The following is a 26,977-nucleotide window of genomic DNA, read 5'->3' as shown; positions in this document are numbered from 1 at the left end:
ACTCAGCAGAAATGCATAGCATTTTTCCACAAAGTTTTTCATTGCCTTTTTGCTGAGTGTTTCTCTGCGGATTTTCTGCCCTTATTATACCTGTAATGAAAACAGCGGCATTTCTGTTGGTATATTTGACATGTTACAATTTTCAAATAACATCAATGTTTTTGATAACACAGCTTTTCCGTAGTGGATTTTTTTCTGCAATGTGTGGATGAGATTAGCCAGAATCTCATTCACTTTGCAGGTACTGTAAAACGCATCACTTTTTGCGGCGGCGTTTCCTGCAGTATCAAAAAGGCTACGCTCTCACAATGTGAGACTTCTGCCTTAGTGTAAGGCCCTACGTGGCGTCAAAGCCGCAGCAGCAATGCATCGTGGTTCTTCCCACAGCATTGTTCACAGAAAGTTTACAGAAATTTCCTTTGCGTACTTTCTGCTTTAATTATATTTACATATTGCAGACAAAAATCTGCAGCAAACTGTCAATTTCACCTTCAGAAACGCTGGCATTTTCCGTAAAGGTGTAATAGGGGCAGGAAAACTCTGTGGACTTTCTGTGAAAAATGCTGCAGAAAAAAATGTGATGCGTTTCCACTGCCTGTTTTTCTACAGCGTTTTATTGGTGTCTTGCTGTGTGGGGCCTTAGCCTAACTAACCGCTGTGCTAAAGAGCAGCAGGATCAACCGTGGCATGAATGCATTGCGGTTCTTCTCACAGCGCTTTGAACAGAAAGTTCACAGAATTTTCCTCCACAGACTTTCTGTTACAATTTTATCTATGGGAAAGCGTTTCTGTACTGTAGATATAATTGACATGCTGCGATTTTCAAAACCGCTACAGTCCGCGCTGCAATTTTTTTCCACAAAGTGGCCATGGGATTCGCATGAATCCCATCCACTTTGCAAGTATTGTACAACACTGTGATTTTTCCTGCGGCGTTTCCGGCCCGTGGGGCCCCGAACTAAATGGGTTTTGTCACTGAATACACTTATCCTTTATCTTACGGACTTTGATAATTGGACATTAACTTGGAGTAGAAACAAATACTACATTTTCTAGGCAACCAGATTATTTTAGCATTTAGCATAAGGTACAGTGCTTGGGGCCACGTCAGCTGGACATTGATGGCATATTCTAGCAATAGGCTACCATTGCCTGTCATGAGGCAAGCTGTTTACTATAATGAAATATGTCTCGTTCATTTGCAGGGGTATCTCAGAAGATGTGCCTTACATGGTAAAAGAAGCAGCAACAATGAATCCTTGTCATGTTATGATTTGCACCATCGTATTCACAGCCTGTGACCTTACTGTGTCCACCCTATTGTACATCTTCAGTTGTAAAAAGGCAAGTATTATTCAGGACATAGTACAGTTTAATATATTTAATTCCATGCTGGATGTGTGGGCGACCTCTTTGCTAAGAGCATCTATATGTCTTGGAGCTGTATTAGGAGTAGCATGGAATCAGATGAATGGTCCTCGTAGACTGCAGGCATCCCTAACTCCTATGACCTTATTGTGCTATCTCATTGCATCTTATGCTATGATCAAGCTCTTGCTGTACTCAGAGGAAGAAAAACCTGTACAAGATCCTTGGTTCTGGTGCCTTCTGGTGTGGACGTGGGTATCCTCAGCTTTCACGCTCTTAGCATGGAAACAAATGAGTGAGATGGTCCCTTACAGACAGGAGGGAAGACCTTATTCTGAAGTCTTTAATGATCAGGAGGGCAGGCAAAAACCGGACAAAGAAAATGAGATATCAGGAGCAACTGTAGGAAGATTATTATCTTATTCTAAAGAGGATTCTGGATATTTGTTGGTTGCATTTCTCTTCCTGCTGTTATGCACTGTAGGTAAGTGATGATTAAGTCTTACAATACCATGTCATTTATAAAATGAGAAATTGGTATTGTAACAGATACATATTCATTATATACCTGCTCTCATTCTGTGCAGGTTAGCTCTCTGCCTGAAGAAAGAAAGTTTTCTCTGTAGATGTACCCTATAGTCAATGTCCAACCCTTTAACAGGCGTTGCAACATGACTATGGATATCAGTTACTTTCTCCAAATGAAAGATAGAATACAATTATGTTCTTGGAGAGAACTAATTACATATCTTTTTTCCGAGGGAACAGTGACTGACCTATAAGCCCCCATTGCTCACATTCTGCAATAGAAAATAACGTAAGGATGAAAGTTGTACTTGCAAAATGAAAATAGCCGTCACTTGCCTGTCGCTGTGCTCAAGTCAGTATGAAGCACCAAGAAGGCTCATAGGCCAGACTGGTTTAAAGGGATTATCCGGTTTCTAACCTTAGGATAGGCCATCAGTATTAGATCTGCGTGGGTCTGACACTCAGGACTGCCACAGATCAAAGGTAACGATACAGCGCAGTTTGCGGTATTGTTTACATACCGGAGAGTATGGGTATGGCAGTGCTGCCGTGTATGTCTCAATGGAGCATTGATTGTGCAGTATCCACACTCGCTGCTATAGTACATATGGCAAGTGAGCAGTGAGGCTCGCGGTATGTAAACTGTCTTGGTATCGGACCCTGCAGATCTAATATTGATGGCCTATCCTAAGGATCATCAATGTTAAAAACCGGATAACCACTTTAAAGATACAGTATCTGTTTTATATACATCTTAGTATTTACATTCACATATTTTCTGTAATAATAGGGGCTGAAGGTCAACTTGTAATTGTACAACATAAGATCGCAATACCGTGCTACTACTTTATACCCAGTGGGGTACATTTATTAATACTGTGTAAAAGAAAGAGAGTAAAAGCTTAGATTAGACAGTCTTGAATGGGTTATGCCACGGAAAATATTTATTTGCATCAAAGACAATAAAGTGAAGCCTCTTGTTTGAGAAGGGGCAAGTTGTCAGTTGACAAATGCAGTTTTCCTTTATCACAGGAGAAATATTTAGTCCGTATTACACAGGACTGGTCATAGATGGTATTGTCGTCCAAAGAAGTTTGAAGCAGTTTTCCAACGCGGTTGTAATCCTAGCAGCCCTGGCTGTGGGGAGGTAATATTCTAACTCCTTTCTCTGGTGTGATAATCTGATAAAACCTGTAGCGTAGTATACTATCAGTAATATTGGGTTGTCAAACAAAAAGTTGGTTTACTTGAACCTAGAAATTGAATTAGAATGTTTTAGTATGTTTGTGATATTTATAAATGTGCTTGTGCTGGAGACATCTGTGAATCCAAAAGGTAAGTTCACACAGGGTTTTTCGGTCAGGATTTTGAGGCTGTTTCCGCCTCAAAATCCTGACCAAAAAGACGGCTCCCATTGAAATCAAACAATTGGGGTACTCAGATGAAAAGGCTTGCAGCTCGACAACCCTCTTTGCCGATGTAATGGCGAGGAGAAAAAAGGTTTTATACGTTAGATGTTTGAGACCTACTTCTTCCAAAGGCTTGAATGGAGGCCCACAGAGAGATGATAGGACTGTGCCCAAGTCCCATTGTTGTGCGGGGGCGGCCACTGCTGGCCTAATCTTTGTAGCACCTCTTAGAAATGCATTTATTACTAAATGCTGAGATAACTGCCTCCCCAGATAGGCGGAAAGGGTGGCCATATGTACCTTTAGAGTGGCGGGAGATAGCCCTTTATCTGCAGGAAGTCCAAGATCACAGGCATCGGGGGATCAATGGAACTCAAGTCGTAGTCCTGAACAGGCGAGCGTCCTCAAAATGGCCTTAGACAGTCCGTTATTCCCTAATATGGACTGTCAACTTCCAAGCTGTCAGGTTGAATTTCCTCAGAACCTGACATTTCAGCTCTCCTTGTCTGATCAGGTTCTGGGAGGGGGGAAGCCTCCAATAATTGCCTCTGCTAATTTCTATGAGTTGCGCAAACAGGATCTCTTTGGCCAGAATGGGATTATTAGAATTGCAGAGACCTGGTCCTGTCTAAGTTTAATCAATACTTTTGGTATCATGGAAACTGGAGGGAATATGTAGAACAGCCTGAACCTCCATGGGATGGACAGGGCATCCACTGCCAAGAAATTGTCCTGCCTGTAAAGGGAGCAGAAATGTCTCTACCTTGACTTTGAGTCGGGTCGCCAACAGATCCACTTCTGGAAGACCCCACCTCCCGACGATCTGCTGGAATACATCTGGATTGAGATGTATGTTCAGGGAGCCTCTGATGTGAACAGCAGATAGGTGGAACATGTTCTTCTCTGCCCACGTGCAGATCATCCTGGAGACTTTGAGCAGAGCTGGAGATCTGGTTCCTCCTTGCTTGTTCAGGTATGACACCCTGGTCATGTTGTCTGACCGTACCAGATCTCTTTGTCCAGGGCCCGCGAAGATCTGTTCCAATTCGTCTACACCTCCATCTGAAGGGGACGTAAATGACATAAAGCCCAGGGGACTGCCAGGGGCGGGGATGACATCAAGCCGAGGACTTTCATCTCCGTCCTGATGGAGACACGGCAGGTTCTGTATAGGAAGCGGGCGGCTTGTATAATTCTCTGTTTTCTTGGAATGGTTAGAGAGATCTGCAGCTTTTCGGAGTCTAGGAGGAAACCCAAAAACTTCCTCTGGGGTGATGGCACAACCTCCAATTTCTCCCAGTGTATCAGCCACCCTAACCTCTGGAGGAAGGAAATGGCTGTCTGAAGATGTTGGAGAAGAACCAGGCTGGACTGAGCTTTGATGAGCCAGTCGTCGAGGTAAAGGACGATGAATAGACCTTGCAGTCTTAAGGCAGCAGCAACTGGGGCACGACTTTTGTGAACACAAAAGGGGCGGACGATATGTCGAAGGGAAGGGAAGCAAATTGATAGTGCTCCCGGTGACCATAGATTTCCACAGCAATTCTTAGGTACCTTCTGTGTGGGGAAAAAAATGGGAATGTGCAGGTAGGCATCTTTTAAATCCAGAGTAACCATAACGTCTCCTTGTTGAAGGAATGAGGTTACTGAGGTTACCGATTCCATTCTGAAATGTTTTCTTCTTATGAAGCAATTCAGAAATCTTAAAGGGATTCTACCATTAAAACCTTTTTTTTTTGTGGATAAGACGTTGGAATAGCCTTTAGAAAGGCTATTCGTCTCTTACCTTTAGATGTGATCTCCGCCGCGCCGTTCCTTAGAAATACAATTTTTTACCAGTATGCAAATTAGTTCTCTTGCAGCAATGGGGGCGGGCCCCAGTGCTTGAAATGCGATGGGGGCGTCCCCACTGCTGTTCGAGAACAGGCTCCAGCGACGCCTCTATCTTCGGCTGGATCCTCCCCTTCTTTCGTTGTCTTTCTTCAGCATCACCTCCGACGCCTGGGCAGTTGGCTCTGCCAGTGAGACACTAGTAGAGCCGACTGCGCGTGCGCGCAATTGTGGCCTCGAAATTATGGCCGGCATGCGCAGTCGGCTCTACTAGTGTCTCACTGCCAGGGAAATATATAGGAAGCTTTTATACTTCTGCCTACTGTTCCACTATCCATAACCTATTCCATCCTGACTTTGGCTCAAAAAACCGCAACAAAATCTGCAGCAAAATAAACAAGCTTTCCGGAATGTGGAGCTTTGGGCTAAGACCCCACGGGACAACACGCAGCTATAAAGCACTGCGGGAAAAAACGTGCCAGGAATGCATTGCGGTTCTTCCCACCACGCTTTAAACAGAAAATGCGCAAAGTTTTCCTCCACAGAGTCACACTCAGAACTATAGCCACCAGTGCATTTACATAAGTGAAACCCTGATCAATTATGGCTTTTTCCTTCTTGCTGTCCACACAGTTTTACAGTTACTTTTACGTTTTTGTTACAGTTACTTTTATGTTTGTAGATAAGAGGCTGCTAGTAAACAGAATAAGGCGATAAATGTACAAACCAACAAAGAGAATTCTATTCCTCCTCTCCTTTCTCCATAGCGTTGTGTGTGAGGCTGAATACAGATACAAATCTAATGTAAATAAGCAGTTAGAATGTAGATAATGAGCAGGAGAACAGCGCATTAAGTGATGAAGGAAGCAGATTATTATAAAGTTTCTTATTTTTACCTGTATTATTTATAAAAAGTTGTTTATAATTGGAGGTATACATTAAGGCGGCATTCGCATATCCGAATGTGTCATCCAATACTCCTCTAAGGGGGCGTCTGATGGTCTGTTCCACTCAGATGAAAATAGAGCACGACTTATCCTGTTCATGTCAACAGAACAGAACCGATCGGAAGCCCCACAGAGGTAAGTGCATCGCAGAATGTACTCAGATGACACTCTGATGTTATTCTGAGTGAATTCAGATGCAAACATGGCATCATTGCAGCAAAGGCTTGTGGGAAAGTCGGGCATGATGTTCAAGGGAGCTTCCCCCAGAGTGCAGCATTCAGAAGCACTGTTTCCCTCAGCGCATTTACACCAAGTAGGGCCTCGGTCTTAAAGTGACAAAGTAAGGTGCTCAGACATATTAGATCCTAGTTGGCCAAACCTGATGACATCAACATGGTTGGCTGATAATTTCCTCTTTATAGGGGTGTGCTCACACTTTCCCAATGGTGGATGTCAGGAGAAAAAATCATGTTGAATTTTAATATGCCAAATCCTTTCTTATCATGGGGTATAAGCCACAGCTAAAGGTATCTAACTGTAGTTTATTCCCCTTATGTCTGACAGCAGGCAGTGTAATACTATCTGCAGGCAGCATGTTATAGCAGGCGGATTCATATATAGTTTGTGACTAAAGATTTAGTATAAATTGTCATTTATCCATTTATTTCTCTGTTCTTTCAATGCTAAGAAGAGTAAATAAGCATTTGGTTATATGTAGGGTTATCAATGACATATTTACCCAGGCCAAATTACCATTTCTAGGAACAGCAGTTTAGAGTTAAGTATAAGTTCACACGGGGTTTTTTGGTCATATCCGCCTCAAAATCTTGACCAAAAAGACGGCTCCCATTGAAACCAATGGGAGTCGGTCAGTTCTTTTTTCTGGGAGCTGTTTGTTCTGGCTCCCGGAAAAAAGAAGCAACATGCTCATTCTTTCAGGCAGATTCTCCTCGTGATATCCGCCTGAAGACACTCCCTTCCGACTAGGCCCATTTATTTGGGCCTAATCCGGAGCGGAGAGTGCGCAACTGGATAGCGATGCACTGCATTGGCATCCAGTCACAGTTACCCGTATTTTGGTCTGGAACCTGAGGCGGCCTCCGCCTCAGGTTCCGGACCAAAAAACCCTGTGTGAACTTACCCTTAATAGGCCCATTTCTTGGTCCTTGTAAATAGCCCCATATAATTGTAAATCTTGAATATTATTTTGTTTTTACCAAGTAAAGCCTTTATAACAGAGCCATTACGTTTATGCAGGATCAGTTGTCAATAGCATACTGGCCCTAGAGGAACTTATTCATTTCCATGGGCAAGCTTTTTATTTGACTGATATGATGTCAAAAGTACTTTCTAAATTAGTATTATGATAATAATATATCCTTTCATTTTACTGGATAACTGTTATATGTATTTTTTCAGCTCATTTTCTGCAGGGGTACGAGGTGGCCTTTTTACTTTCACATTTGCAAGACTAAATATCCGAATCCGCAGTCTTCTCTTTCGCTCCTTGGTATCACAGGAGATTGCCTTCTTTGATGAGAATCACACAGGTTAGTATTTCTTGTTGACAAAAAGGGAATTATTAAAGGAAATGACATGCAGCAAGGTTGCCTCCTGCCTTTTACAGTACCTGCAAAGTAATTTTGGCTAATCTCATCCACACATTGCAGAAAAATATCTGCAGCGCAAAATCACAGCATGTCAATTATACCTACAGAAACACTGACATCTTCCATATAGGTATAATAGGGGCAGAAATTCCTAAGACAAAAACCCTGTGGACTTTCAGTGGAAAACGTTGTGGGAAAAAACGCGATTTTTTTCCCAAAGCGTTTTGTGCTGCAGTTTGCTACATGGGCCTTAGCCTAAGGTTTTATTCTGCAATGTGTAGATGGGATAAGCCAGAATCCCATCCGCTTTGCAGGTACTGTAAAACGTTGCATTTTTGCAATATGTGGTTTCAACCTAAGGCTAAGGCCCTATGATGCAGAAATTCAGCGTATTTTGTTGCAGATTTTGCTGTGGTTTTTGAACTAAAGTCACAAGTGGCTTGAAAAGGAATGGGAATTATAAAGGAAGGTCTTTGACGTTTCCCTTGTGTTAAATACACTCCTAACTTTGGATCAAAATAACGCGGCAAAACCTGCAACAAAAAACGCTGCATTTCCGCAACGTGTGGCCTCAGCCTAAATGTAGATTTTATTGTAATCTAATATTCAAACTAAACATGTTTATTGTTATGACGTGGTATAAGCTAAAGGATATCTTACATTCTGCCAACTTCACAGTAAAACCTCAACTAAAAACTCATTCTTGTTACTATAGAAATTTGATTAAAATTAATGTCTTAATTAATGCCTACTTTGTCAGGCCTTGCCGATTATCTGATGTGTTAGGGTTGTGACAACTTTCGCCCAGTGCAGATGTCAGGGCTAAAGAAAGATTGGGCTGCTGGATTTCAGCAAGGCCAAACCTTTTGTTTTTAGCATAGCTAAGATCTTGGCAAAGGTGTCTGGCAGTAGTATAAGGTGGCCGTGCATCTTCAATAGCAGTCAGTCAAACATTTGTTCTGCTGCCATCTATTCTTCTGAGCCTCCCATACACATGCATTCTCAGTTTGGCCGAGAATGCATCTGTTTTTAATAGGATTAATGGAGTAAATTAGCACTATACCTTTTCAGTGCTGGAGTCCTGGGTTCAAATCCTGCCAAGGACAACATCTGCAAGTAGTTTGTATGTTCTCCCCATGTTTGCATGGGTTTCCTCCAGGTACTGCAGTTTCCTCCCACACTCCAAAGACACATTGATAGGGAATATTGATTGTGAGCACTATATAGGTCAGTGACCAAAATGTGTGTAAAAGCGCTGTAGAATATGATACTGCTGTACAAAAAAGCATAATAAATAATAAATAGTATTTCTTAAAAGGGCTTATCTTCCATGAGAACACATACGATAAGTGGCCAGTTCCTCTGAAATTGACAGGTTTACTTTCCTTTCTTAAAGCATTCTGCTGCCTACTAATCTCAGAATACTAACTTAGTCAGAGAAAGTTAAGACTTTTTATCTCAGCAAGTCTCAATTCTCTATACATTAGATAACTGCTATGTTGACATGGAGTTACCTTGTAGACATAGCTGTCTTCCACCAGGTGGCAGCAAAACATTATTCTCTCATTACTTCCGTTCATAGTATTGGTGCATCATAAGGGCCCCTTCACACGGAGTTTACGCTCCGTGTATTCTGTTATACACTCTGTGTATTCTGTCCATTTTACACGCTAAAAATACACATGTAAAATGTAGTTAGCCATTGAGTTCAACAATGGCTTATTCGTATAACATGCGTCTTTTTCCGTGTGAAGAGGCCCTAACAGTCAACATCAGTCAGACCTTGCGTATTTCACTTTTCTATTCACCCAGGCATTGTATCAGTAAGGGTATGTTCACAAAGGTCACAAAGGGTATTTTTGCGGCAGAATCTGCCTCAAAATCCACCTCCAAAAATGCCTCCATTACTTTGGGAGTGAGGCAGGTTTTTGAAATACATAGGCAGAAAAAAAATGTGACGCAGATTTGCATAAACCAGACCAAGAAACAGCACGTCATGGTCCTTTTTTTCTTCTTCTCACTGAAAAGAAACTCAGCTAGGGATGAAAATCTGCTACTGACTCCCTTTGAAATGAAGGGAAGAGTTGGGAGGCATTTTTTGAGGTGAATTTTGAGGTAGATTTCCTGCTGAAAGTCTGCCTTCAAAAAACTGTGTGAAAATACTATTACTGTTCACAGCATCATACTTGATATTTACGTGACAATCATGTACAGGACAGCTGATATATCACCCCCCAGTTATAGGAGAAATCAGAAAGTGAAAAAAAAAAGAAAGTTAAAAGAAGTCCCCCCCACCTTAGTTCTATTATGACCTCATAGGAGGGCAAAATATGTAAAAAAAAAAAATCCATACTACCATTCCGTATCATATTTATGTCACAGATTCTAGCATTGCCTCCAGCTACACAAAAATAGTCACCTACATAAAAATTTTGTTTGTTTTTTCAGAGCACTTTGTGCTATTTAAAAAAAACAAACATTAAAAACAGACACATTTCTCCTCCATTTTTGTTTACACTTAATTTGATAAGATCTTGTCTTCCATCGACTCCTCACAGTTTCTACATTTTCTAACTCTTCTCTGCCGCTCTCTGATCATAACCTTCTATCTCTCACCATCAGTGCTCTCTCCCCTTCACAAGACGCCCCTACCCAACACACATATAGGAATTTGCGTGCTATTGACACCCAGCACCTCTCAGATACTCTACAGTCCTCTCTGTCCCCCATCTCCTCAATCTCCTGTCCAAATCTGGCCACCAGTCACTATAATGAAACCCTTAAAAATTCATTGGATGAGGTTGCTCCCCCCTCCACTCGTAAAGTCCCACGTAGGAGGCAGCAGCCCTGGCACACGCCACAGACACGATTTCTTCAGCGCTGCTCTAGGTGTGCCGAACGTCTCTGGAGAAAATCACGCTCACCTGCAGATTTCCTCCACTTCAAGTTCATGCTTAAAACATATAGTTCTGCCCTTCACCTAGCCAAACAAGACTATTTCACCGCCCTCATCTCTTCTCTCTCCAGCAACCCTAAAAGGCTTTTTGAAACCTTTCACTCCTTACTCACACCCAAGGTGCAGACGCCATTCACAGACCTTAGTGCTGATGACCTGGCCATGTATTTCCATGCTAAAATTGATAAGATCCGTCAGGAAATTACTGCCCAAGCCCCAGGTTGCATTGATCCCACCACCTACCATAGCAATGATCCCCTCACCAATTGCACCTCAGACTGTCTATTCTCATCTTTTGAACCTATTACAGAAGAGGAAGTCTCCCAGCTACTTTCTTCATCTCGCCCTACAACCTGCAGTAGTGACCCCTTCCCCTCACATCTTCTCCAATCTATGTCGCCTGCTGCCACCACTCACCTTACTAAAATATTTAACCTCTCTCTCTCTTCTGGAATCTTCCCATCCTCCTTCAAGCATGCTGTTATAACTCCGCTATTGAAAAAACCCTCCTTGGACCCGTCCTGTGCTGCTAACTATCGACCCGTCTTTAACCTCCCCTTCATCTCTAAACTCTTGGAACGCCTGGTCTATTCTCGTTTAATCCGCTATCTCTCTGCTAACTCTCTTCTTGACCCCTTACAATCTGGTTTCCGCGCTCTGCACTCTACTGAAACGGCTCTCACAAAAGTCTCCAATGATCTCCTGATGGCTAAATCCAATGGCGATTTCTCTCTTCTTATTCTTCTGGACCTCTCTGCAGCTTTTGACACTGTTGACCATCATCTCCTCCTCACTATGCTCCACTCAGTCGGCCTCAATGACACTGCGCTCTCCTGGTTCTCCTCTTATCTCTCAGACCGCACTTTCAGCATATCATTTGCGGGCTCTGTTTCCTCCCCTCTTTCCCTTGCTGTTGGGGTTCCTCAGGGCTCGGTCCTCGGCCCCCTGCTCTTTTCTCTCTACACAGCCCCCATTGGACAAACCATCGCCAGATTTGGCTTCAGGTACCATCTTTATGCTGACGACACCCAATTATACACATCTTCCCGTGACATCACCCCTGTACTCATACAGAACACCAGTGACTGTCTTTCTGCTGTCTCTAATATCATGTCCTTGCTCTATCTGAAACTAAATCTCTCTAAGACTGAACTACTACTGTTTCCACCATCTAATAGATCTGTCCCTGATATATCCATTGCAGTCTCAGGCCTTACTATAACTCCTAGGCAGCAGGCCCGCTGCCTCGGGGTCATGTTTGACGCAGACCTTTCTTTCACCCCTCATATTGAATCACTCGCACGTTCATGTCACCTCCACCTCAAAAATATCTCCAGAATACGTCCTTTCCTTACCAGAGATACACTAAAGACACTTATCGTCTCTCTGATTCATTCTCGCCTTGACTACTGTAACTCCTTACTAATCGGTCTTCCCCTCACTAAACTCTCCCCTCTACAATCTATTCTGAATGCAGCGGCCAGGCTCATCTACCAGGCTAGACGCTACAGCGATGCCTCTGGTCTGTGCCAGTCGCTACATTGGCTGCCTATTCAATATAGAATAAAATATAAAGTTATCACCCTCATCCACAAGGCTCTCCATAATGCCGCACCTCCCTACATTTCCTCCCTCATCTCTGTCTACCGCCCAACCCGTGTTCTCCGCTCACTCAATGACATAACACTTACATCCTCTATTATCAGAACCTCCCACGCTCGTATACAAGACTTCTCCCAAGTTGCACCACTTCTCTGGAATGCTCTACCCCGGACAATCAGATTAACTCCCAATTTCTACAGTTTCAAACGCAAACTAAAGACGCATTTTTTCAGACAGGCCTATCACAATTCCTAATGCAAACCCTTCTTGATGCCTTTTCAGCCTAACATATTTGTCCATGCTCTATCCACATGTTAAAGGACACTACTAATGACGGCCCATAAAGCTTTGTTTGTGTAATGGCTGCAACCTCTATTACAAAATTGTCTGAACACTGTATAAGCAATGCCGCCCCTCCTACCTCTTGTGTCATCCTCTCTACCTCATAGATTGTAAGCTCTTGTGAGCAGGGCCCTCAGTCCCATTGTGTGAAATGACGTTCTTTGTTTTGTATCTGTCTGTATCTGAACCCTACAAATTGTACAGCGCTGCGGAATATGTTGGCGCTATATAAATAAAATTTATTATTATTATATTAATATATAGAAAATAACATGTAAAAATAAAAACAACATAAAAATAAAGGCTGGATTCACTTCTGCGCTGGTGTTGCTGTTTGGAGATTCTGATGCAGTGATTGTTGATAATTCCTAGATGAAAAAGTCCGATTATTTCTTCCAGGGGTTTCAGTTTAAAAATAAAACACATACTCAGCGGATCCCATTATAATCAATCGAGGTCATTGGGCACCATTGGTGTCCGCTGGTGGTCCTTGCCTCCATTGTTCTGGAGCAGAACGGACACATGGGTGCAGATGTGAACATAGTGTAACCTAAAGTAAAAAAAAAATATCATAGCTCTCAAAACCGCATGTCAGAAACCCCCCAGTTCTGAAGCAAGGAAAATATCCGGTCTTGAAGAGGTTAAGTTCATTAATGATACATATGTTTCTTTTCTAGGTGACATCATTTCCCGTTTAACTTCTGACACAACAATTGTGAGTGATGTGGTTTCCGAAAATGTTAATGTCTTCCTGCGCAGCTCTGTCAAAGCAGTGGGAGTTATAGTCTTCATGTTCAGCCTGTCCTGGCAGCTGTCACTGCTGACCTTCTTAGGATTTCCCATCATCATGTTGGTTTCTAGGGTATATGGCAAATATTACAAGGTGTGATGCCTCCCTTGTTTATTTCTCAGATTAATAATTGTCTGTTATGCTGAACTCATACTACTGTAGTTCTAGATGTCTGAGTACTATCGTCATCTTTTTCAATGACATGGTTGCTTTTTTAACTGTAATTTTTATTGAAAATTTTTAACATGACAAATAAAAGAACATTGGTGAAAAATATGCAAAAACTATAGGGGGCAGGCACATTGACAGACCCACAGTATAAAACAATGTAATAAATCACAATAGAAAGGTACAATGAAGAACAAGAGTACAAAGGGGGACAAACACACAGAGACAAAGAGGAGGGGAAGGGGGGGGGGAACTGGGGAGAGGGGTACTAGGTCACAGGACTCGCATGACACAATAGGCGTCCCAAGGGAAGCAGACGGAGTTGAAAGCATCTAAATTATTGTTAAGGCTGGCCGTCAGGGATTCAAGGCTCCGCACATGCTTAATGCGGGCCAAGAGTTCTGTAGTAGAAGGAGGGGCCGGGCTCCTCCAATGCTTGGCAAAAAAGAGTCTTAGCAGCAGTGCAGAGATGAAGAAACAATCTGGAAGACTTGCTGCCGAGGTGCCTGGGAGGGAGGTTCAAGATATACGTAAGGGGATCTAAGGGGACACCTTGTAGGAAGGGAGAGTCAGTTAATGTTTTGACCTCCTGCCAAAAACTCATAATAAGGGGGCAGGTCCAAAATACAGTCCTATGAAAAAGTTTGGGCACCCCTATTAATCTTAATCATTTTTAGTTCTAAAAATTTTGGTGTTTGCAACAGCAATTTCAGTTTGATATATCTAATAACTGATGGACACAGTAATATTTCAGGATTGAAATGAGGTTTATTGTACTAACAGAAAATGTGCAATATACATTAAACCAAAATTTGACTAGTGCAAAAGTATGGGCACCCTTATCATTTTATTGATTTGAATTCCCCTAACTACTTTTTACTGACTTACTGAAGCACAAAATTGGTTTTGTAACCTCACTGAGCTTTGAACTTCATAACCAGGTGTATCCAATCATGAGAAAAGATATTTAAGGTGGCCAATTGAAAGTTGTTCTCCTATTTGAATCTCCTCTGAAGAGTGGCATCAGGGGCTACTCAAAACAACTCTCAAATGATCTGAAAACAAAGATTGTTCAACATAGTTATTCAGGGGAAGGACACAAAAAGTTGTCTCAGAGATTTAACCTGTCAGTTTCCACTGTGAGGAACATAGTAAGGAAATGGAAGACCACAGGGACAGTTCTTGTTAAGCCCAGAAGTGGCAGGCCAAGAAAAATATCAGAAAGGCAGAGAAGAAGAATGGAGAGAACAGTCAAGGACAATCCACAGACCACCTCCAAAGAGCTTCAGCATCATCTTGCTGCAGATGGTGTCACTGTGCATCAGTCAACAATAGAGCGCACTTTGCACAAGGAGAAGCTGTATGGGAGAGTGATGAGAAAGAAGCCGTTTCTGCACGTACGCCACAAACAGAGTCACCTGAGGTATGCAAATGCACATTTGGACAAGCCAGCTTCATTTTGGAAGAAGGTCCTGTGGACTGATGAAACAAAGATTGAGTTGTTTGGTCATACAAAAAGGCGTTATGCATGGCATCCAAAAAAACCAGCATTACACGAAAAACACTTGCTACCCACTGTAAAATTTGGTGGAGGTTCCATCATGCTTTGGGGCTGTGTGGCCAATGCCGGCACCAGGAATCTTGTTAAAGTTGAGGGTCGCATGGATTCCACTCAGTATCAGCAGATTCTTGAGAATAATGTTCAAGAATCAGTGACGAAGTTGAAGTTACGCCGGGGATGGATATTTCAGCAAGACAATGATCCAAAACACCGCTCCAAATCCTCAGGCATTCATGCAGAGGAACAATTACAATGTTCTGGAATGGCCATCCCAGTCCCCAGACCTGAATATCATTGAACATCTGTGGGATGATTTGAAGCGGGCTGTCCATGCTCGGCGACCATCAAACTTAACGGAACTTGAATTGTTTTGTAAAGAGGAATGGTCCAAAATCCTTTCATCCAGGATCCAGGAACTGATTAAGAGCTACAGGAAGCGACTAGAGGCTGTTATCTTTGCAAAAGGAGGATCTACTAAATATTAATGTCACTTTTCTGTTGAGGTGCCCATACTTTTGCACCGGTCAAATTTTGGTTTGATGCATATTGCACATTTTCTGTTAGTACAATAAACCTCATTTCAATCCTGAAATATTACTGTGTCCATCAGTTATTAGATATATCAAACTGAAATGGCTGTTGCAAACACCAAAATATTTAGAACTAAAAATGATTAAGATTAATAGGGGTGCCCAAACTTTTTCATAGGACTGTATGTGATACAGGGTACCTACAGCAGCGTTACAACACCAACACTGCATAGGAAGGGCAGGGTTCAAAGCATGAAGGAGGGCCGGTGTATGGTACCAGTGCATCAAAAGTTTATATTGCGTTTCCCTAAAAGTTATGCACTGGGAAGATTTCTGAGTTCGTGACCAAACAATCTGCCACTATCCCTGGGAAATAGATACACCCAGTTCTTCCTCCCATCTAGACATATATCAATGTCAGATGGGAGAGCCGAGCGTCTGACAAGAGAGAAGCCGATACACTGATGAGATGAAGCAACTTGAAATTAATGGAACCATTCGGACCTAGGAAGATCCATATTGTCCACAAAATAGTCAAAAGGCCTGAGCTCCAATGACAAATGACATGGTTTCAATGACTGTAGCTAAGGAAAAAAGTCAAGTTCAGTGCTCTAACTCTGTATCTAAATATATAAAAGTAGCTTGTTGGTGCCTCCCTGACAGCCAGCAGCGGGAGCACATGCCTCCATTGCTTCCGCTCCCCAGGTATACCTCTGGATATGCTGACATATGATATACTATGTGAAGTCCACAAATCCTGGAGGAGTGGTACTGCAGTAGGCTATGTACATGATGTATGTATAATATAGCTGTGAATCACAGATAGATGCAGGAGAGAATCGGGATCAGAATGGACCTATTGGGTCTCCTCCGGGAGCAGCACACATAGCAATAAATATCATCTGTAGCGGGGAAAAACATATGGGTTTGCAGGAAGAGAAAGACTGTAGAGGAACCAAAGTACATCAAGAGAGCTATATCAAGGCCCAATAATTCATACAGACACCGAAGTGGTGTAAAAGGTAAAACAGATGAAGAAGATGTAAAGGGAAAACAAGGGTTACCTCAGATGAGTGCGTCATGTAGAGGAAGATTGGGAGTAAGTACAATAATAAGTATTGGCATATCAGGTGGCTTAATTATCAGGTGGCTTGAGTACCCCTTTGTCCCAGTGTTTCAGTGTTTTGGGTCTATTAGTCTGTAAGGGCAAGAAATAATAGTTTTGCTGCTTATAAAAGTGACATGAATGATTTGTAATATGTGGATTCAATATTTATTAATGAAGCTTTCCTGAAAGTGAGCATCATTGTTTCCTAGTATTGTCTCCTAGAAGAGCCATGCTGGGGACACTAGTGCCAAATGTATATGATGGTACAGGCAGCAGTTACTTGCCACTGATAAAGACTCTTTTTTATGGTGGCAGTATTGATGCTGGTAAGTATTGATGAAGGTCAGTATTAGTGAAGGTCAGTATTGGTGAAGGTCAGTATTAGTGAAGGTCAGTATTAGTGAAGGTCAGTATTGGTGAAGGTCAGTATTAGTGAAGGTCAGTATTGGTGAGGGTCAGTATTGGTGAGGGTCAGTATTAATGAAGGTCAGTATTATTGATGGTCAGTATTGGTGAGGGTCAGTATTGGTGAAGATCAGTATTGATGAAGGTCAGTATTGGTGAAGGTCAGTATTGATGAAGGTCAGTATTGATGAAGGTCAGTATTGGTGAGGGTCAGTATTAGTGAGGGTCAGTATTGGTGAGGGTCAGTATTGGTGAGGGTAAGTATTGGTGAGGGTCAGTATTAGTGAAGGTCAGTATTAGTGAAGGTCAGTATTGATGAAGGTCAGTATTGGTGAAGGTCAGTATTGATGAAGGTCAGTATTGGTGAGAGTCAGTATTAGTGAAGGTCAGTATTAGTGAAGGTCAGTATTGGTGAGGGTCAGTATTGGTGAAGGTCAGTATTAGTGAAGGTCAGTATTGATGAAGGTCAGTATTGGTGAGGGTCAGTATTAGTGAAGGTCAGTATTAGTGAAGGTCAGTATTGGTGAGAGTCAGTATTAGTGAAGGTCAGTATTAGTGAAGGTCAGTATTGGTGAGGGTCAGTATTAGTGAGGGTCAGTATTGGTGAGGGTCAGTATTGGTGAGGGTAAGTATTGGTGAGGGTCAGTATTAGTGAAGGTCAGTATTAGTGAAGGTCAGTATTGATGAAGGTCAGTATTGGTGAAGGTCAGTATTGATGAAGGTCAGTATTGGTGAGAGTCAGTATTAGTGAAGGTCAGTATTAGTGAAGGTCAGTATTAGTGAAGGTCAGTATTGGTGAGGGTCAGTATTGATGAAGGTCAGTATTGATGAAGGTCAGTATTGGTGAGGGTCAGTATTAGTGAAGGTCAGTATTAGTGAAGGTCAGTATTGGTGAGAGTCAGTATTAGTGAAGGTCAGTATTAGTGAAGGTCAGTATTGATGAAGGTCAGTATTGGTGAGGGTCAGTATTAGTGAAGGTCAGTATTAGTGAAGGTCAGTATTGGTGAGGGTCAGTATTGGTGAAGGTCAGTATTAGTGAAGGTCAGTATTGATGAAGGTCAGTATTGGTGAAGGTCAGTATTGATGAAGGTCAGTATTGGTGAGAGTCAGTATTAGTGAAGGTCAGTATTAGTGAAGGTCAGTATTAGTGAAGGTCAGTATTGGTGAGGGTCAGTATTGATGAAGGTCAGTATTGATGAAGGTCAGTATTGGTGAGGGTCAGTATTAGTGAAGGTCAGTATTAGTGAAGGTCAGTATTGGTGAGAGTCAGTATTAGTGAAGGTCAGTATTAGTGAAGGTCAGTATTGATGAAGGTCAGTATTGGTGAGGGTCAGTATTAGTGAAGGTCAGTATTAGTGAAGGTCAGTATTGGTGAGGGTCAGTATTGGTGAAGGTCAGTATTAGTGAAGGTCAGTATTGATGAAGGTCAGTATTGGTGAGGGTCAAGGTCAGTATTAGTGAAGGTCAGTATTGGTGAGAGTCAGTATTAGTGAAGGTCAGTATTAGTGAAGGTCAGTATTGATGAAGGTCAGTATTGGTGAGGGTCAGTATTAGTGAAGGTCAGTATTAGTGAAGGTCAGTATTGGTGAGGGTCAGTATTGGTGAAGGTCAGTATTAGTGAAGGTCAGTATTGATGAAGGTCAGTATTGGTGAGGGTCAAGGTCAGTATTAGTGAAGGTCAGTATTGGTGAGAGTCAGTATTAGTGAAGGTCAGTATTAGTGAAGGTCAGTATTGATGAAGGTCAGTATTGGTGAGGGTCAGTATTAGTGAAGGTCAGTATTGGTGAGAGTCAGTATTAGTGAAGGTCAGTATTAGTGAAGGTCAGTATTGATGAAGGTCAGTATTGGTGAGGGTCAGTATTAGTGAAGGTCAGTATTGGTGAGGGTCAGTATTGATGAAGGTCAGTATTGATGAAGGTCAGTATTGGTGAGGGTCAGTATTAGTGAAGGTCAGTATTATTGATGGTCAGTATTGGTGAGGGTCAGTATTGGTGAAGATCAGTATTAGTGAAGGTCAGTATTGGTGAGGGTCAGTATTGGTGAGGGTCAGTATTGGTGAAGATCAGTATTAGTGAAGGTCAGTATTGGTGAGGGTCAGTATTGGTGAGGGTCAGTATTGGTGAAGATCAGTATTAATGAAGATCAGTATTGGTGAAGATCAGTATTAATGAAGATCAGTATTGGTGAAGGTCAGTATTGGTGAGGATCAGTATTGGTGAAGGTCACTGATAAACAGCAAACACGTTTTTCTTTATTTGCACTGACTATTGTTACATCACCCTGAAACAAGTAAATAGTAACAGTACTCGGTCAGTGTAAACAGGCCTGTAGAAAGTATAGGGAGATGCATTAATATAAAAAAAAAATTGTTCATAGAAAGCATGGAATGAACTATACATTTTAATTTTTGGTATTTCAATTTTGATTCCCCTACATAAGAACTGTATATGTATAGTGTAATGCAGTTGTACAATAGCTACCTGTCTCTACACCACCACCTTCTTCCTGTTATTAGTCAGAAGCCAAATATAACTTGTGCATTACACCATGTAATGTGAGACCCAGGAACCACACCTAGAGAGTATACTGTAGTTTAACATGCCTGGATCTTGCTTCCTAGTATGTTTGTGGATTCAAGTTACTGCCTTTCTTGCCTCAGTATTTATATATTCATATATTTTTGATTTATTTAAAACATGATTTAGAATCATTATCTATCTATTCCGTTCCAGTGACCTATGGTAATACAAGTCTGGTTTTACATGAAGAATCTGCCTGTTGTGCTACTCTATATACTGAATGGCTACTACGTCAATGCTGTGATTGCTTTTCAGGGTGGGGATCAAAGTATTGTTATGTGTCACGTTACATGTGTCAATTTCAGAGACACGCAAAGCCGCTGACTTTGTTTACTGTAAGCAATGAATAAAGGGTTGCTGTTTTTTGGTGATTTTGCAGAATCTGCCTGAAGATAGGTCTAAAAAGTGCTACTGACTCCCATTGAAATAGATGGGAGGTGTTTTTTGAGATGGACTTTAAGGCAGAGTCTGCTTCAAAATCAGTCTGCAAAAAAAATCTGTGTGAACATACCCTTAGGCTCTGTTCCCACGGAGTAACGCGCCGCGCATTCAGACACGTATACACGTGTCAGAGTGTGAGTGCTGAAAACAGATCCCATTCACTTCAATGTGTGCCAGCTCATGCGCACTACACATTGAAATCAATGGGTTAAAAAGCCTCCAATTGATTTCAATGTGTAACGCTTGTAAGCTGGCAAACATTGACGTGAATGGGATCTGTTTTGAGCGTTCACACTCTGACACATCTATACGTGTCTGAATGCGCGACGCGGAGTAAACGCGCGTGTATTTTGCCAAAATAAAGTGTAAAAAATACACGTGTGTAAAAAACACTCCCATTGACTTCAATGACATTTTTTTACATGTGTAAAAAAACCACGTCAAAATACATGTGTAAAATGTCATTGAAGTCTATAGAACGGAGCCTTCACACAGAGTATACACTCCACTCATTCTGAACGTAAAGGTCGTTCAGAATGAGCGCGTAAAAAACCAGGCTCCCGTTGAATTGAATGGGTGCCGGCATACGAACGCTACCCATTGAAATCAATGGGAGGCTTTTTTCCCTATTTGTTTCAATGTGATACGTGCGTATCACATTGAAAGCAATAGGGAAAAAAGCCTCCCATTGGGTTCAATGGGTAGCGCATGTATGCCGGCACCCATAGAAATCAATGGGATCTTTTTTTTACGCGCTCATTCTGAACTAGTTTTACGTTCAGAATGAGTGGAGCGTATACTCCGTGTGAAGGCTCCCTAAACCTGTGTTTCCTGTAGTAGCTGCTATGGCTGCAACAGTGATAGTTATGCCACTGGTTCTGTGTAAATGGGATACAAGTCATGACTTGTGAGGCAGACTTCAGGACTTGAGTTAAGACACCAGTTGAGATAAGCTTAGTTACTAAGCTTGATTTCCATGGCCGAATGAACAATTTAATGGTCTGTTCACCAGGAGGAATTTGCCACATATTTGGGGGGGGGGGATTTGGCCCCCGAATCCGGAACAGCTTCCTCCCGGAATCCGCCTCCTATTGTTATCAATGGGAGGCAGAGATTGCAGCAGGACGCGAAAAAAAGAAGAGTTCTGCTCAATCTTGCTGCGGATTTTGCAGCTGATTCAGCCTCAGGGTCTGCAGCTCGAGACTCCCTCTTGATTAGGCCCATTCATCCGAGCCTAATCAGGAGCGGGATGCTGCTATGGAATGCTCATGCACTGCATTGTTATCCCGTTGCGGCTAGACAATGGCGAAAATGCCGGCGGCGGAAAATGAAGAGAAACTCCTCTTCATTTTCCACCGTGTGAACACATCCTAAGCAAGTACCAATACTGAGGAAAGCAGGCAAGATTTTCCAAACAGTGCTGTAGTCATTTGGGTGGTAGTGGTCACACTTGTGACTGGGCCTCTAAACCAGAGGGGCCCATAGGCCTCCTTCTCATGCAGAACCATCTGCATCAGAGAGTAGGAGGCAGGAGGGGAATAGAAGTTAGCTATGTAGGGGAACACTGTTACCTGTGAAGGGGGCTATTAGCTATGTAGGGGAACACTGTTACCTGTGAAGGGGGCTATTAGCTATGTAGGGGAACACTGTTACCTGTGAAGGGGCTATTAGCTATGTAGGGGAATACTGTTACCTGTAAGGGGGGCTATTAGCTATGTAGGGGAATACTGTTACCTGTAAGGGGGGCTATTAGCTATGTAGGGGAACACTGTTACCTGTGAAAGGGGCTATTAGCTATGTAGGGGAATACTGTTACCTGTAAGGGGGGCTATTAGCTATGTAGGGGAACACTGTTACCTGTGAAAGGGGCTATTAGCTATGTAGGGGAATACTGTTACCTGTGAAGGGGGCTATTAGCTATGTAGGGGAACACTGTTACCTGTGAAGGGGGCTATTAGCTATGTAGGGGAATACTGTTACCTGTAAGGGGGGCTATTAGCTATGTAGGGGAACACTGTTACCTGTAAGGGGGGCTATTAGCTATGTAGGGGAACACTGTTACCTGTGAAGGGGGCTATTAGCTATGTAGGGGAACACTGTTACCTGTGAAGGGGCTATTAGCTATGTAGGGGAATACTGTTACCTGTAAGGGGGGCTATTAGCTATGTAGGGGAATACTGTTACCTGTAAGGGGGGCTATTAGCTATGTAGGGGAACACTGTTACCTGTGAAAGGGGCTATTAGCTATGTAGGGGAACACTGTTACCTGTGAAAGGGGCTATTAGCTATGTAGGGGAACACTGTTACCTGTAAGGGGGGCTATTAGCTATGTAGGGGAACACTGTTACCTGTGAAGGGGGCTATTAGCTATGTAGGGGAACACTGTTACCTTTAGGGGTCCCTGGATGTTATTGCTGCATCAATGGGTTATTTAGTGTAAGATTTCCTACTACAATTCACTTCAATAGGAGGTTTCAGTGGAATTGCTTCAAAGACTGGGCAGGATGCTTTTTTTCTGCAAGTGTGAACGCCCTATGAAAGGTACAACTAGGTGTGGCAGCCATGAAAGAAGTAGTAATGTTTGACCTTCCAATATGGCAGTGTTACTCTGGATATGGGTGCCACAACTGTTAGTGGACTGTACTGATTTTGACAGTACCATTAATCTAAATTATATGGGGCTCCTGATGTCTGCTGGGGAGACATAGAAGGATTCTGCTTAGTCTACTTCCAGTTTCTAGAAAACATCTTCCTCTAAAAATGTAGAATTGTTTGTAGCGAGGAAAAAAAATTACATTTTATGCAAGAATTTTACAGAATTGTAGGAAGCCATCCTTATTCTCCTTTCATCATATCTGTATTTTGTTTTGGTTGTTGTGCAAATTATTTTTCACCTAGGGCTGAAAGCGCCTATTATTATATCAAGTATTACCATATCGGAGGTGACACAGAACCATTGTTTTACATCTCACCCCACAAATACAAATAGGCCAGTACTAGTAATGTAATATAATCTATTCTATAGAGTCTATAGATGTTCGTAGCACTTTGTATGTTGCCTTGGAAATCCGCACACACTCCAAACTATAGGGTCCCAATAACTTGCATCACATGTGATTTACACTGTATTCATTAGATTGTGTTTGTATTCAGTGTGAAGTTTTCGATTGTAACATGTAGAGTTATAATCTTTGCAGCGACAAGTCTTCTACTGTGTGTTCGTCTGAGCTGAAGATGCATTACAACATTTAGCCATTAATGATGGAGATCTCTTTATGGAATTGGTGTTTTAGGGTGGGTTCAGACTACCATTATTTAATATTCGTTGCTCTCCATGTCCATCACAAGATGAGAGCAATGGACATTAAAAGCAGGGGCGTAACTTGAGGGGGTGCAGAGGGTGTAGTCACCCCAGAGCCCATAAGCACTAGGATCAGTATTGAGATTGCAGCTTCCATCTGGCCCATAAGCCAAGGAGACCCACAGATTACGTTGACCACGCTAAGGTTCATTAAACTCTTTAGCAACCGTAACCATTACTATCAAGAATTTTCTGTAAGGATTAGAGATGAGCGAACACCAAAATGTTCGAGGTTCGAAATCTGATTCGAACAGTCGCTTACTGTTCGACTGTTCGAACGGGTTTCGAACCCCATTATAGTCTATGGGGAACATATACTCGTTAAGGGGGAATCCCAAATCCGTCTCTGGAGGGTCACCAAGTCCACTATGATACCCCAGGAAATGATGCCAACACCCTGGAATGACACTGGGACAGCAGGGGAAGCATGTCTGGGGGCATATAAATCACTTTATTACATGGAAATCCCTGTCAGCTTGCGATTGTCGCAAGCTAACTTTTTCCCATAGGAATGCATTGGACAGCGCTGATTGGCCGAATTCCGTACTTTGGCCAATTAGCGCTGGCTCTGCTGGAGGAGGCGGAGTCTAAGATCGCTCCACACCAGTCTCCATTCTGGTCCGACCTTAGACTCCGCCTCCTCCAGCAGAGCCAGCGCTGATTGGCCGAATTCTGTACTCTGGCCAATCAGTGCTGGCCAATGCATTCTATTGGCGTGATGAAGCAGTGCTAAATGTGTGTGTTTAGCTCAACTACACCGGTGGAGTAGTTGAGCTAAGCACACAGATTCAGCACTGCTTCATCACGCCAATAGAATGCATTGGCCAGCGCTGATTGAAGCAGAGCTGAATCTGTGTGCTTAGCTCAACTACTCCACCGGTGTAGTTGAGCTAAACACACACATTCAGCACTGCTTCATCACGCCAATAGAATGCATTGGCCAGCACTGATTGGCCAGAGTACGGAATTCGGCCAATCAGCGCTGGCTCTGCTGGAGGAGGCGGAGTCTAAGGTCGGACCAGAATGGAGACTGGTGTGGAGCGATCTTAGACTCCGCCTCCTCCAGCAGAGCCAGCGCTGATTGGCCAAAGTACGGAATTCGGCCAATCAGCACTGGCCAATGCATCCCTATGGGAAAAAGTTTATCTCACGAAAATCACAATTACACACCCGATAGAGCCCCAAAAAGTTATTTTTAATAACATTCCCCCCTAAATAAAGGTTATCCCTAGCTATCCCTGCCTGTACAGCTATCCCTGTCTCATAGTCACAAAGTTCACATTCTCATATGACCCGGATTTGAAATCCACTATTCGTCTAAAATGGAGGTCACCTGATTTCGGCAGCCAATGACTTTTTCCAATTTTTTTCAATGCCCCCGTTGTCGTAGTTCCTGTCCCACCTCCCCTGCGCTGTTATTGGTGCAAAAAAGGCACCAGGGAAGGTGGGAGGGGAATCGAATTTTGGCGCACTTTACCACGCGGTGTTCGATTCGATTCGAACATGGCGAACACCCTGATATCCGATCGAACATGTGTTCGATAGAACACTGTTCGCTCATCTCTAGTAAGGATGAGTTAAGGGATCCCAAACAGAAGATTGCACCGGAGCCCACAAGACTTTAGTTACGCCACTGATTAAAAGACAGATTGACATTTCTTCCATCTTGATTTTTACTTTTCTGCATGCTGGAGTTTTTGTTTAATTACAAAAGTAAACAAATATGTCAGAAGAATGTGACTGTCATGTATTTTGTATTATAGTCACTGAGAATAGACACAGACGGAGGGCGGGGGAGGGGGTTCTGTCATTGTCCGTTACTCCACTGCCGTTAATGTCCATTTTGTCATCTTATAACAGATTGCAACCACAGACTGTAATAGTGAACAGTGGAGATTAAACAGATGTGTCTAAAGCTTTTTGTTTTTTTTCTCTTCGAAGAAACTTGCCAAAGAAGTTCAGACTGCTTTAGCAAAGGCCAACAGCACCGCAGAAGAAACGATTTCTGCTATGAAAACTGTTCGCAGTTTTGCCAACGAAGAGACAGAGGCTAATGTCTATAGTGAAGAACTTCAACAAGTTTACTCATTGTACAAAAAGGAAGCTATTGCTTATACTTATTACGTGTGGTCAACTGGAGTAAGTATGGGCATTGTCATGTTCACATGGTCATATCTATAATTCATGTGCTTTTTAATGTAGATTGATTTGCATTTGTTTTTTTTTTTTGTTTTTTTTTTTTTTTAGTTTACTCAATTATTGTTACAGATTAGTATTTTATACTATGGTGGACATCTTGTGATATCAGGACAAACCACAAGCGGTAACCTGATATCATTTGTTATTTACGAATTTCTCCTTGGTGACTGCATGGAGGTAAGAACGAATTAGCCACTATCACACATAGACACATACTGCTGTGCTCATTCAGACACATAATACTGCCCTCATTCAGACACATACCATCGCCCTCATTCAGACACATACTACGGCCCTCATTCAGACACATACTACTGCCCTCATTCTGACATATACTACTGCCCTCATTCAGACACATACTACGGCCCTCATTCAGACACATACTACTATCCTCATTCAGACACATACCATCGCCCTCATTCAGACACATACTACTGTGCTCATTCAGACACATACTACTGCCCTCATTCAGGCACATACTACTATCCTCATTCAGACACATACCATCGCCCTCATTCAGACACATACTACTGTGCTCATTCAGACACATACTGCTATGCTCATTCAGACACATACTACTGCCCTCATTCAGGCACATACTACTATCCTCATTCAGGCACATACTACTATCCTCATTCAGACACATACCATCGCCCTCATTCAGACACATACTACTGCCCTCATTCAGACACATACTACTGCGCTCATTCAGACACATACCATCGCCCTCATTCAGACACATACTACTGCCCTCATTCAGGCACATACCATCGCCCTCATTCTGACACATACTACTGTCCTCATTCAGACACATACTACTGCTCTCATTCAGACACATACTACTGCCCTCATTCAGACACATACCATCGCCCTCATTCTGACACATACTACTGTCCTCATTCAGACACATACTACTGCTCTCATTCAGACACATACTACTGTCCTCATTCAGACACATACTACTGCCCTCATTCAGGCACATACTACTGCCCTCATTCAGGCACATACTACTATCCTCATTCAGGCACATACTACTATCCTCATTCAGACACATACCATCGCCCTCATTCAGACACATACTACTGCCCTCATTCAGACACATACTACTGCGCTCATTCAGACACATACTACTGTGCTCATTCAGACACATACTACTGCCCTCATTCAGGCACATACCATCGCCCTCATTAAGACACATACTACTATCCTCATTCAGACACATACCATCGCCCTCATTCTGACA

General features: G+C 42.6%; 1 protein-coding gene across 3 annotated transcripts in view; it reads left to right on the top strand.

Moving 5' to 3' along the window:
• The first annotated feature begins 1,209 nt into the window (after positions 1–1,209).
• The window catches only part of ABCB9 (ATP binding cassette subfamily B member 9), a 44,192-nt gene continuing 18,424 nt past the window's right edge, over positions 1,210–26,977 (top strand). For 2 of the 3 annotated variants that reach the window (XR_012716096.1, XM_075273400.1), the window contains exons 1-6: positions 1,210–1,852; positions 2,929–3,043; positions 7,502–7,632; positions 13,270–13,475; positions 25,477–25,674; positions 25,783–25,911. Coding sequence is in view for 2 of the 3 variants with exons in the window: in XM_075273400.1 (XP_075129501.1) it covers positions 1,231–1,852; positions 2,929–3,043; positions 7,502–7,632; positions 13,270–13,475; positions 25,477–25,674; positions 25,783–25,911 (1,401 nt within the window). In the remaining variant the exon portion in view is untranslated. The remainder of the gene's footprint in view (positions 1,853–2,928; positions 3,044–7,501; positions 7,633–13,269; positions 13,476–25,476; positions 25,675–25,782; positions 25,912–26,977) is intronic. The other variant, XM_075273409.1, reaches the window with a different exon arrangement.

The sequence above is a fragment of the Leptodactylus fuscus genome, chromosome 1 (assembly GCF_031893055.1).
Source record: "Leptodactylus fuscus isolate aLepFus1 chromosome 1, aLepFus1.hap2, whole genome shotgun sequence".
Lineage (NCBI taxonomy): Eukaryota > Metazoa > Chordata > Amphibia > Anura > Leptodactylidae > Leptodactylus > Leptodactylus fuscus.
Note: the sequence above shows the minus strand (reverse complement) of the source record. Positions and strands in the feature narration are given on the sequence as shown.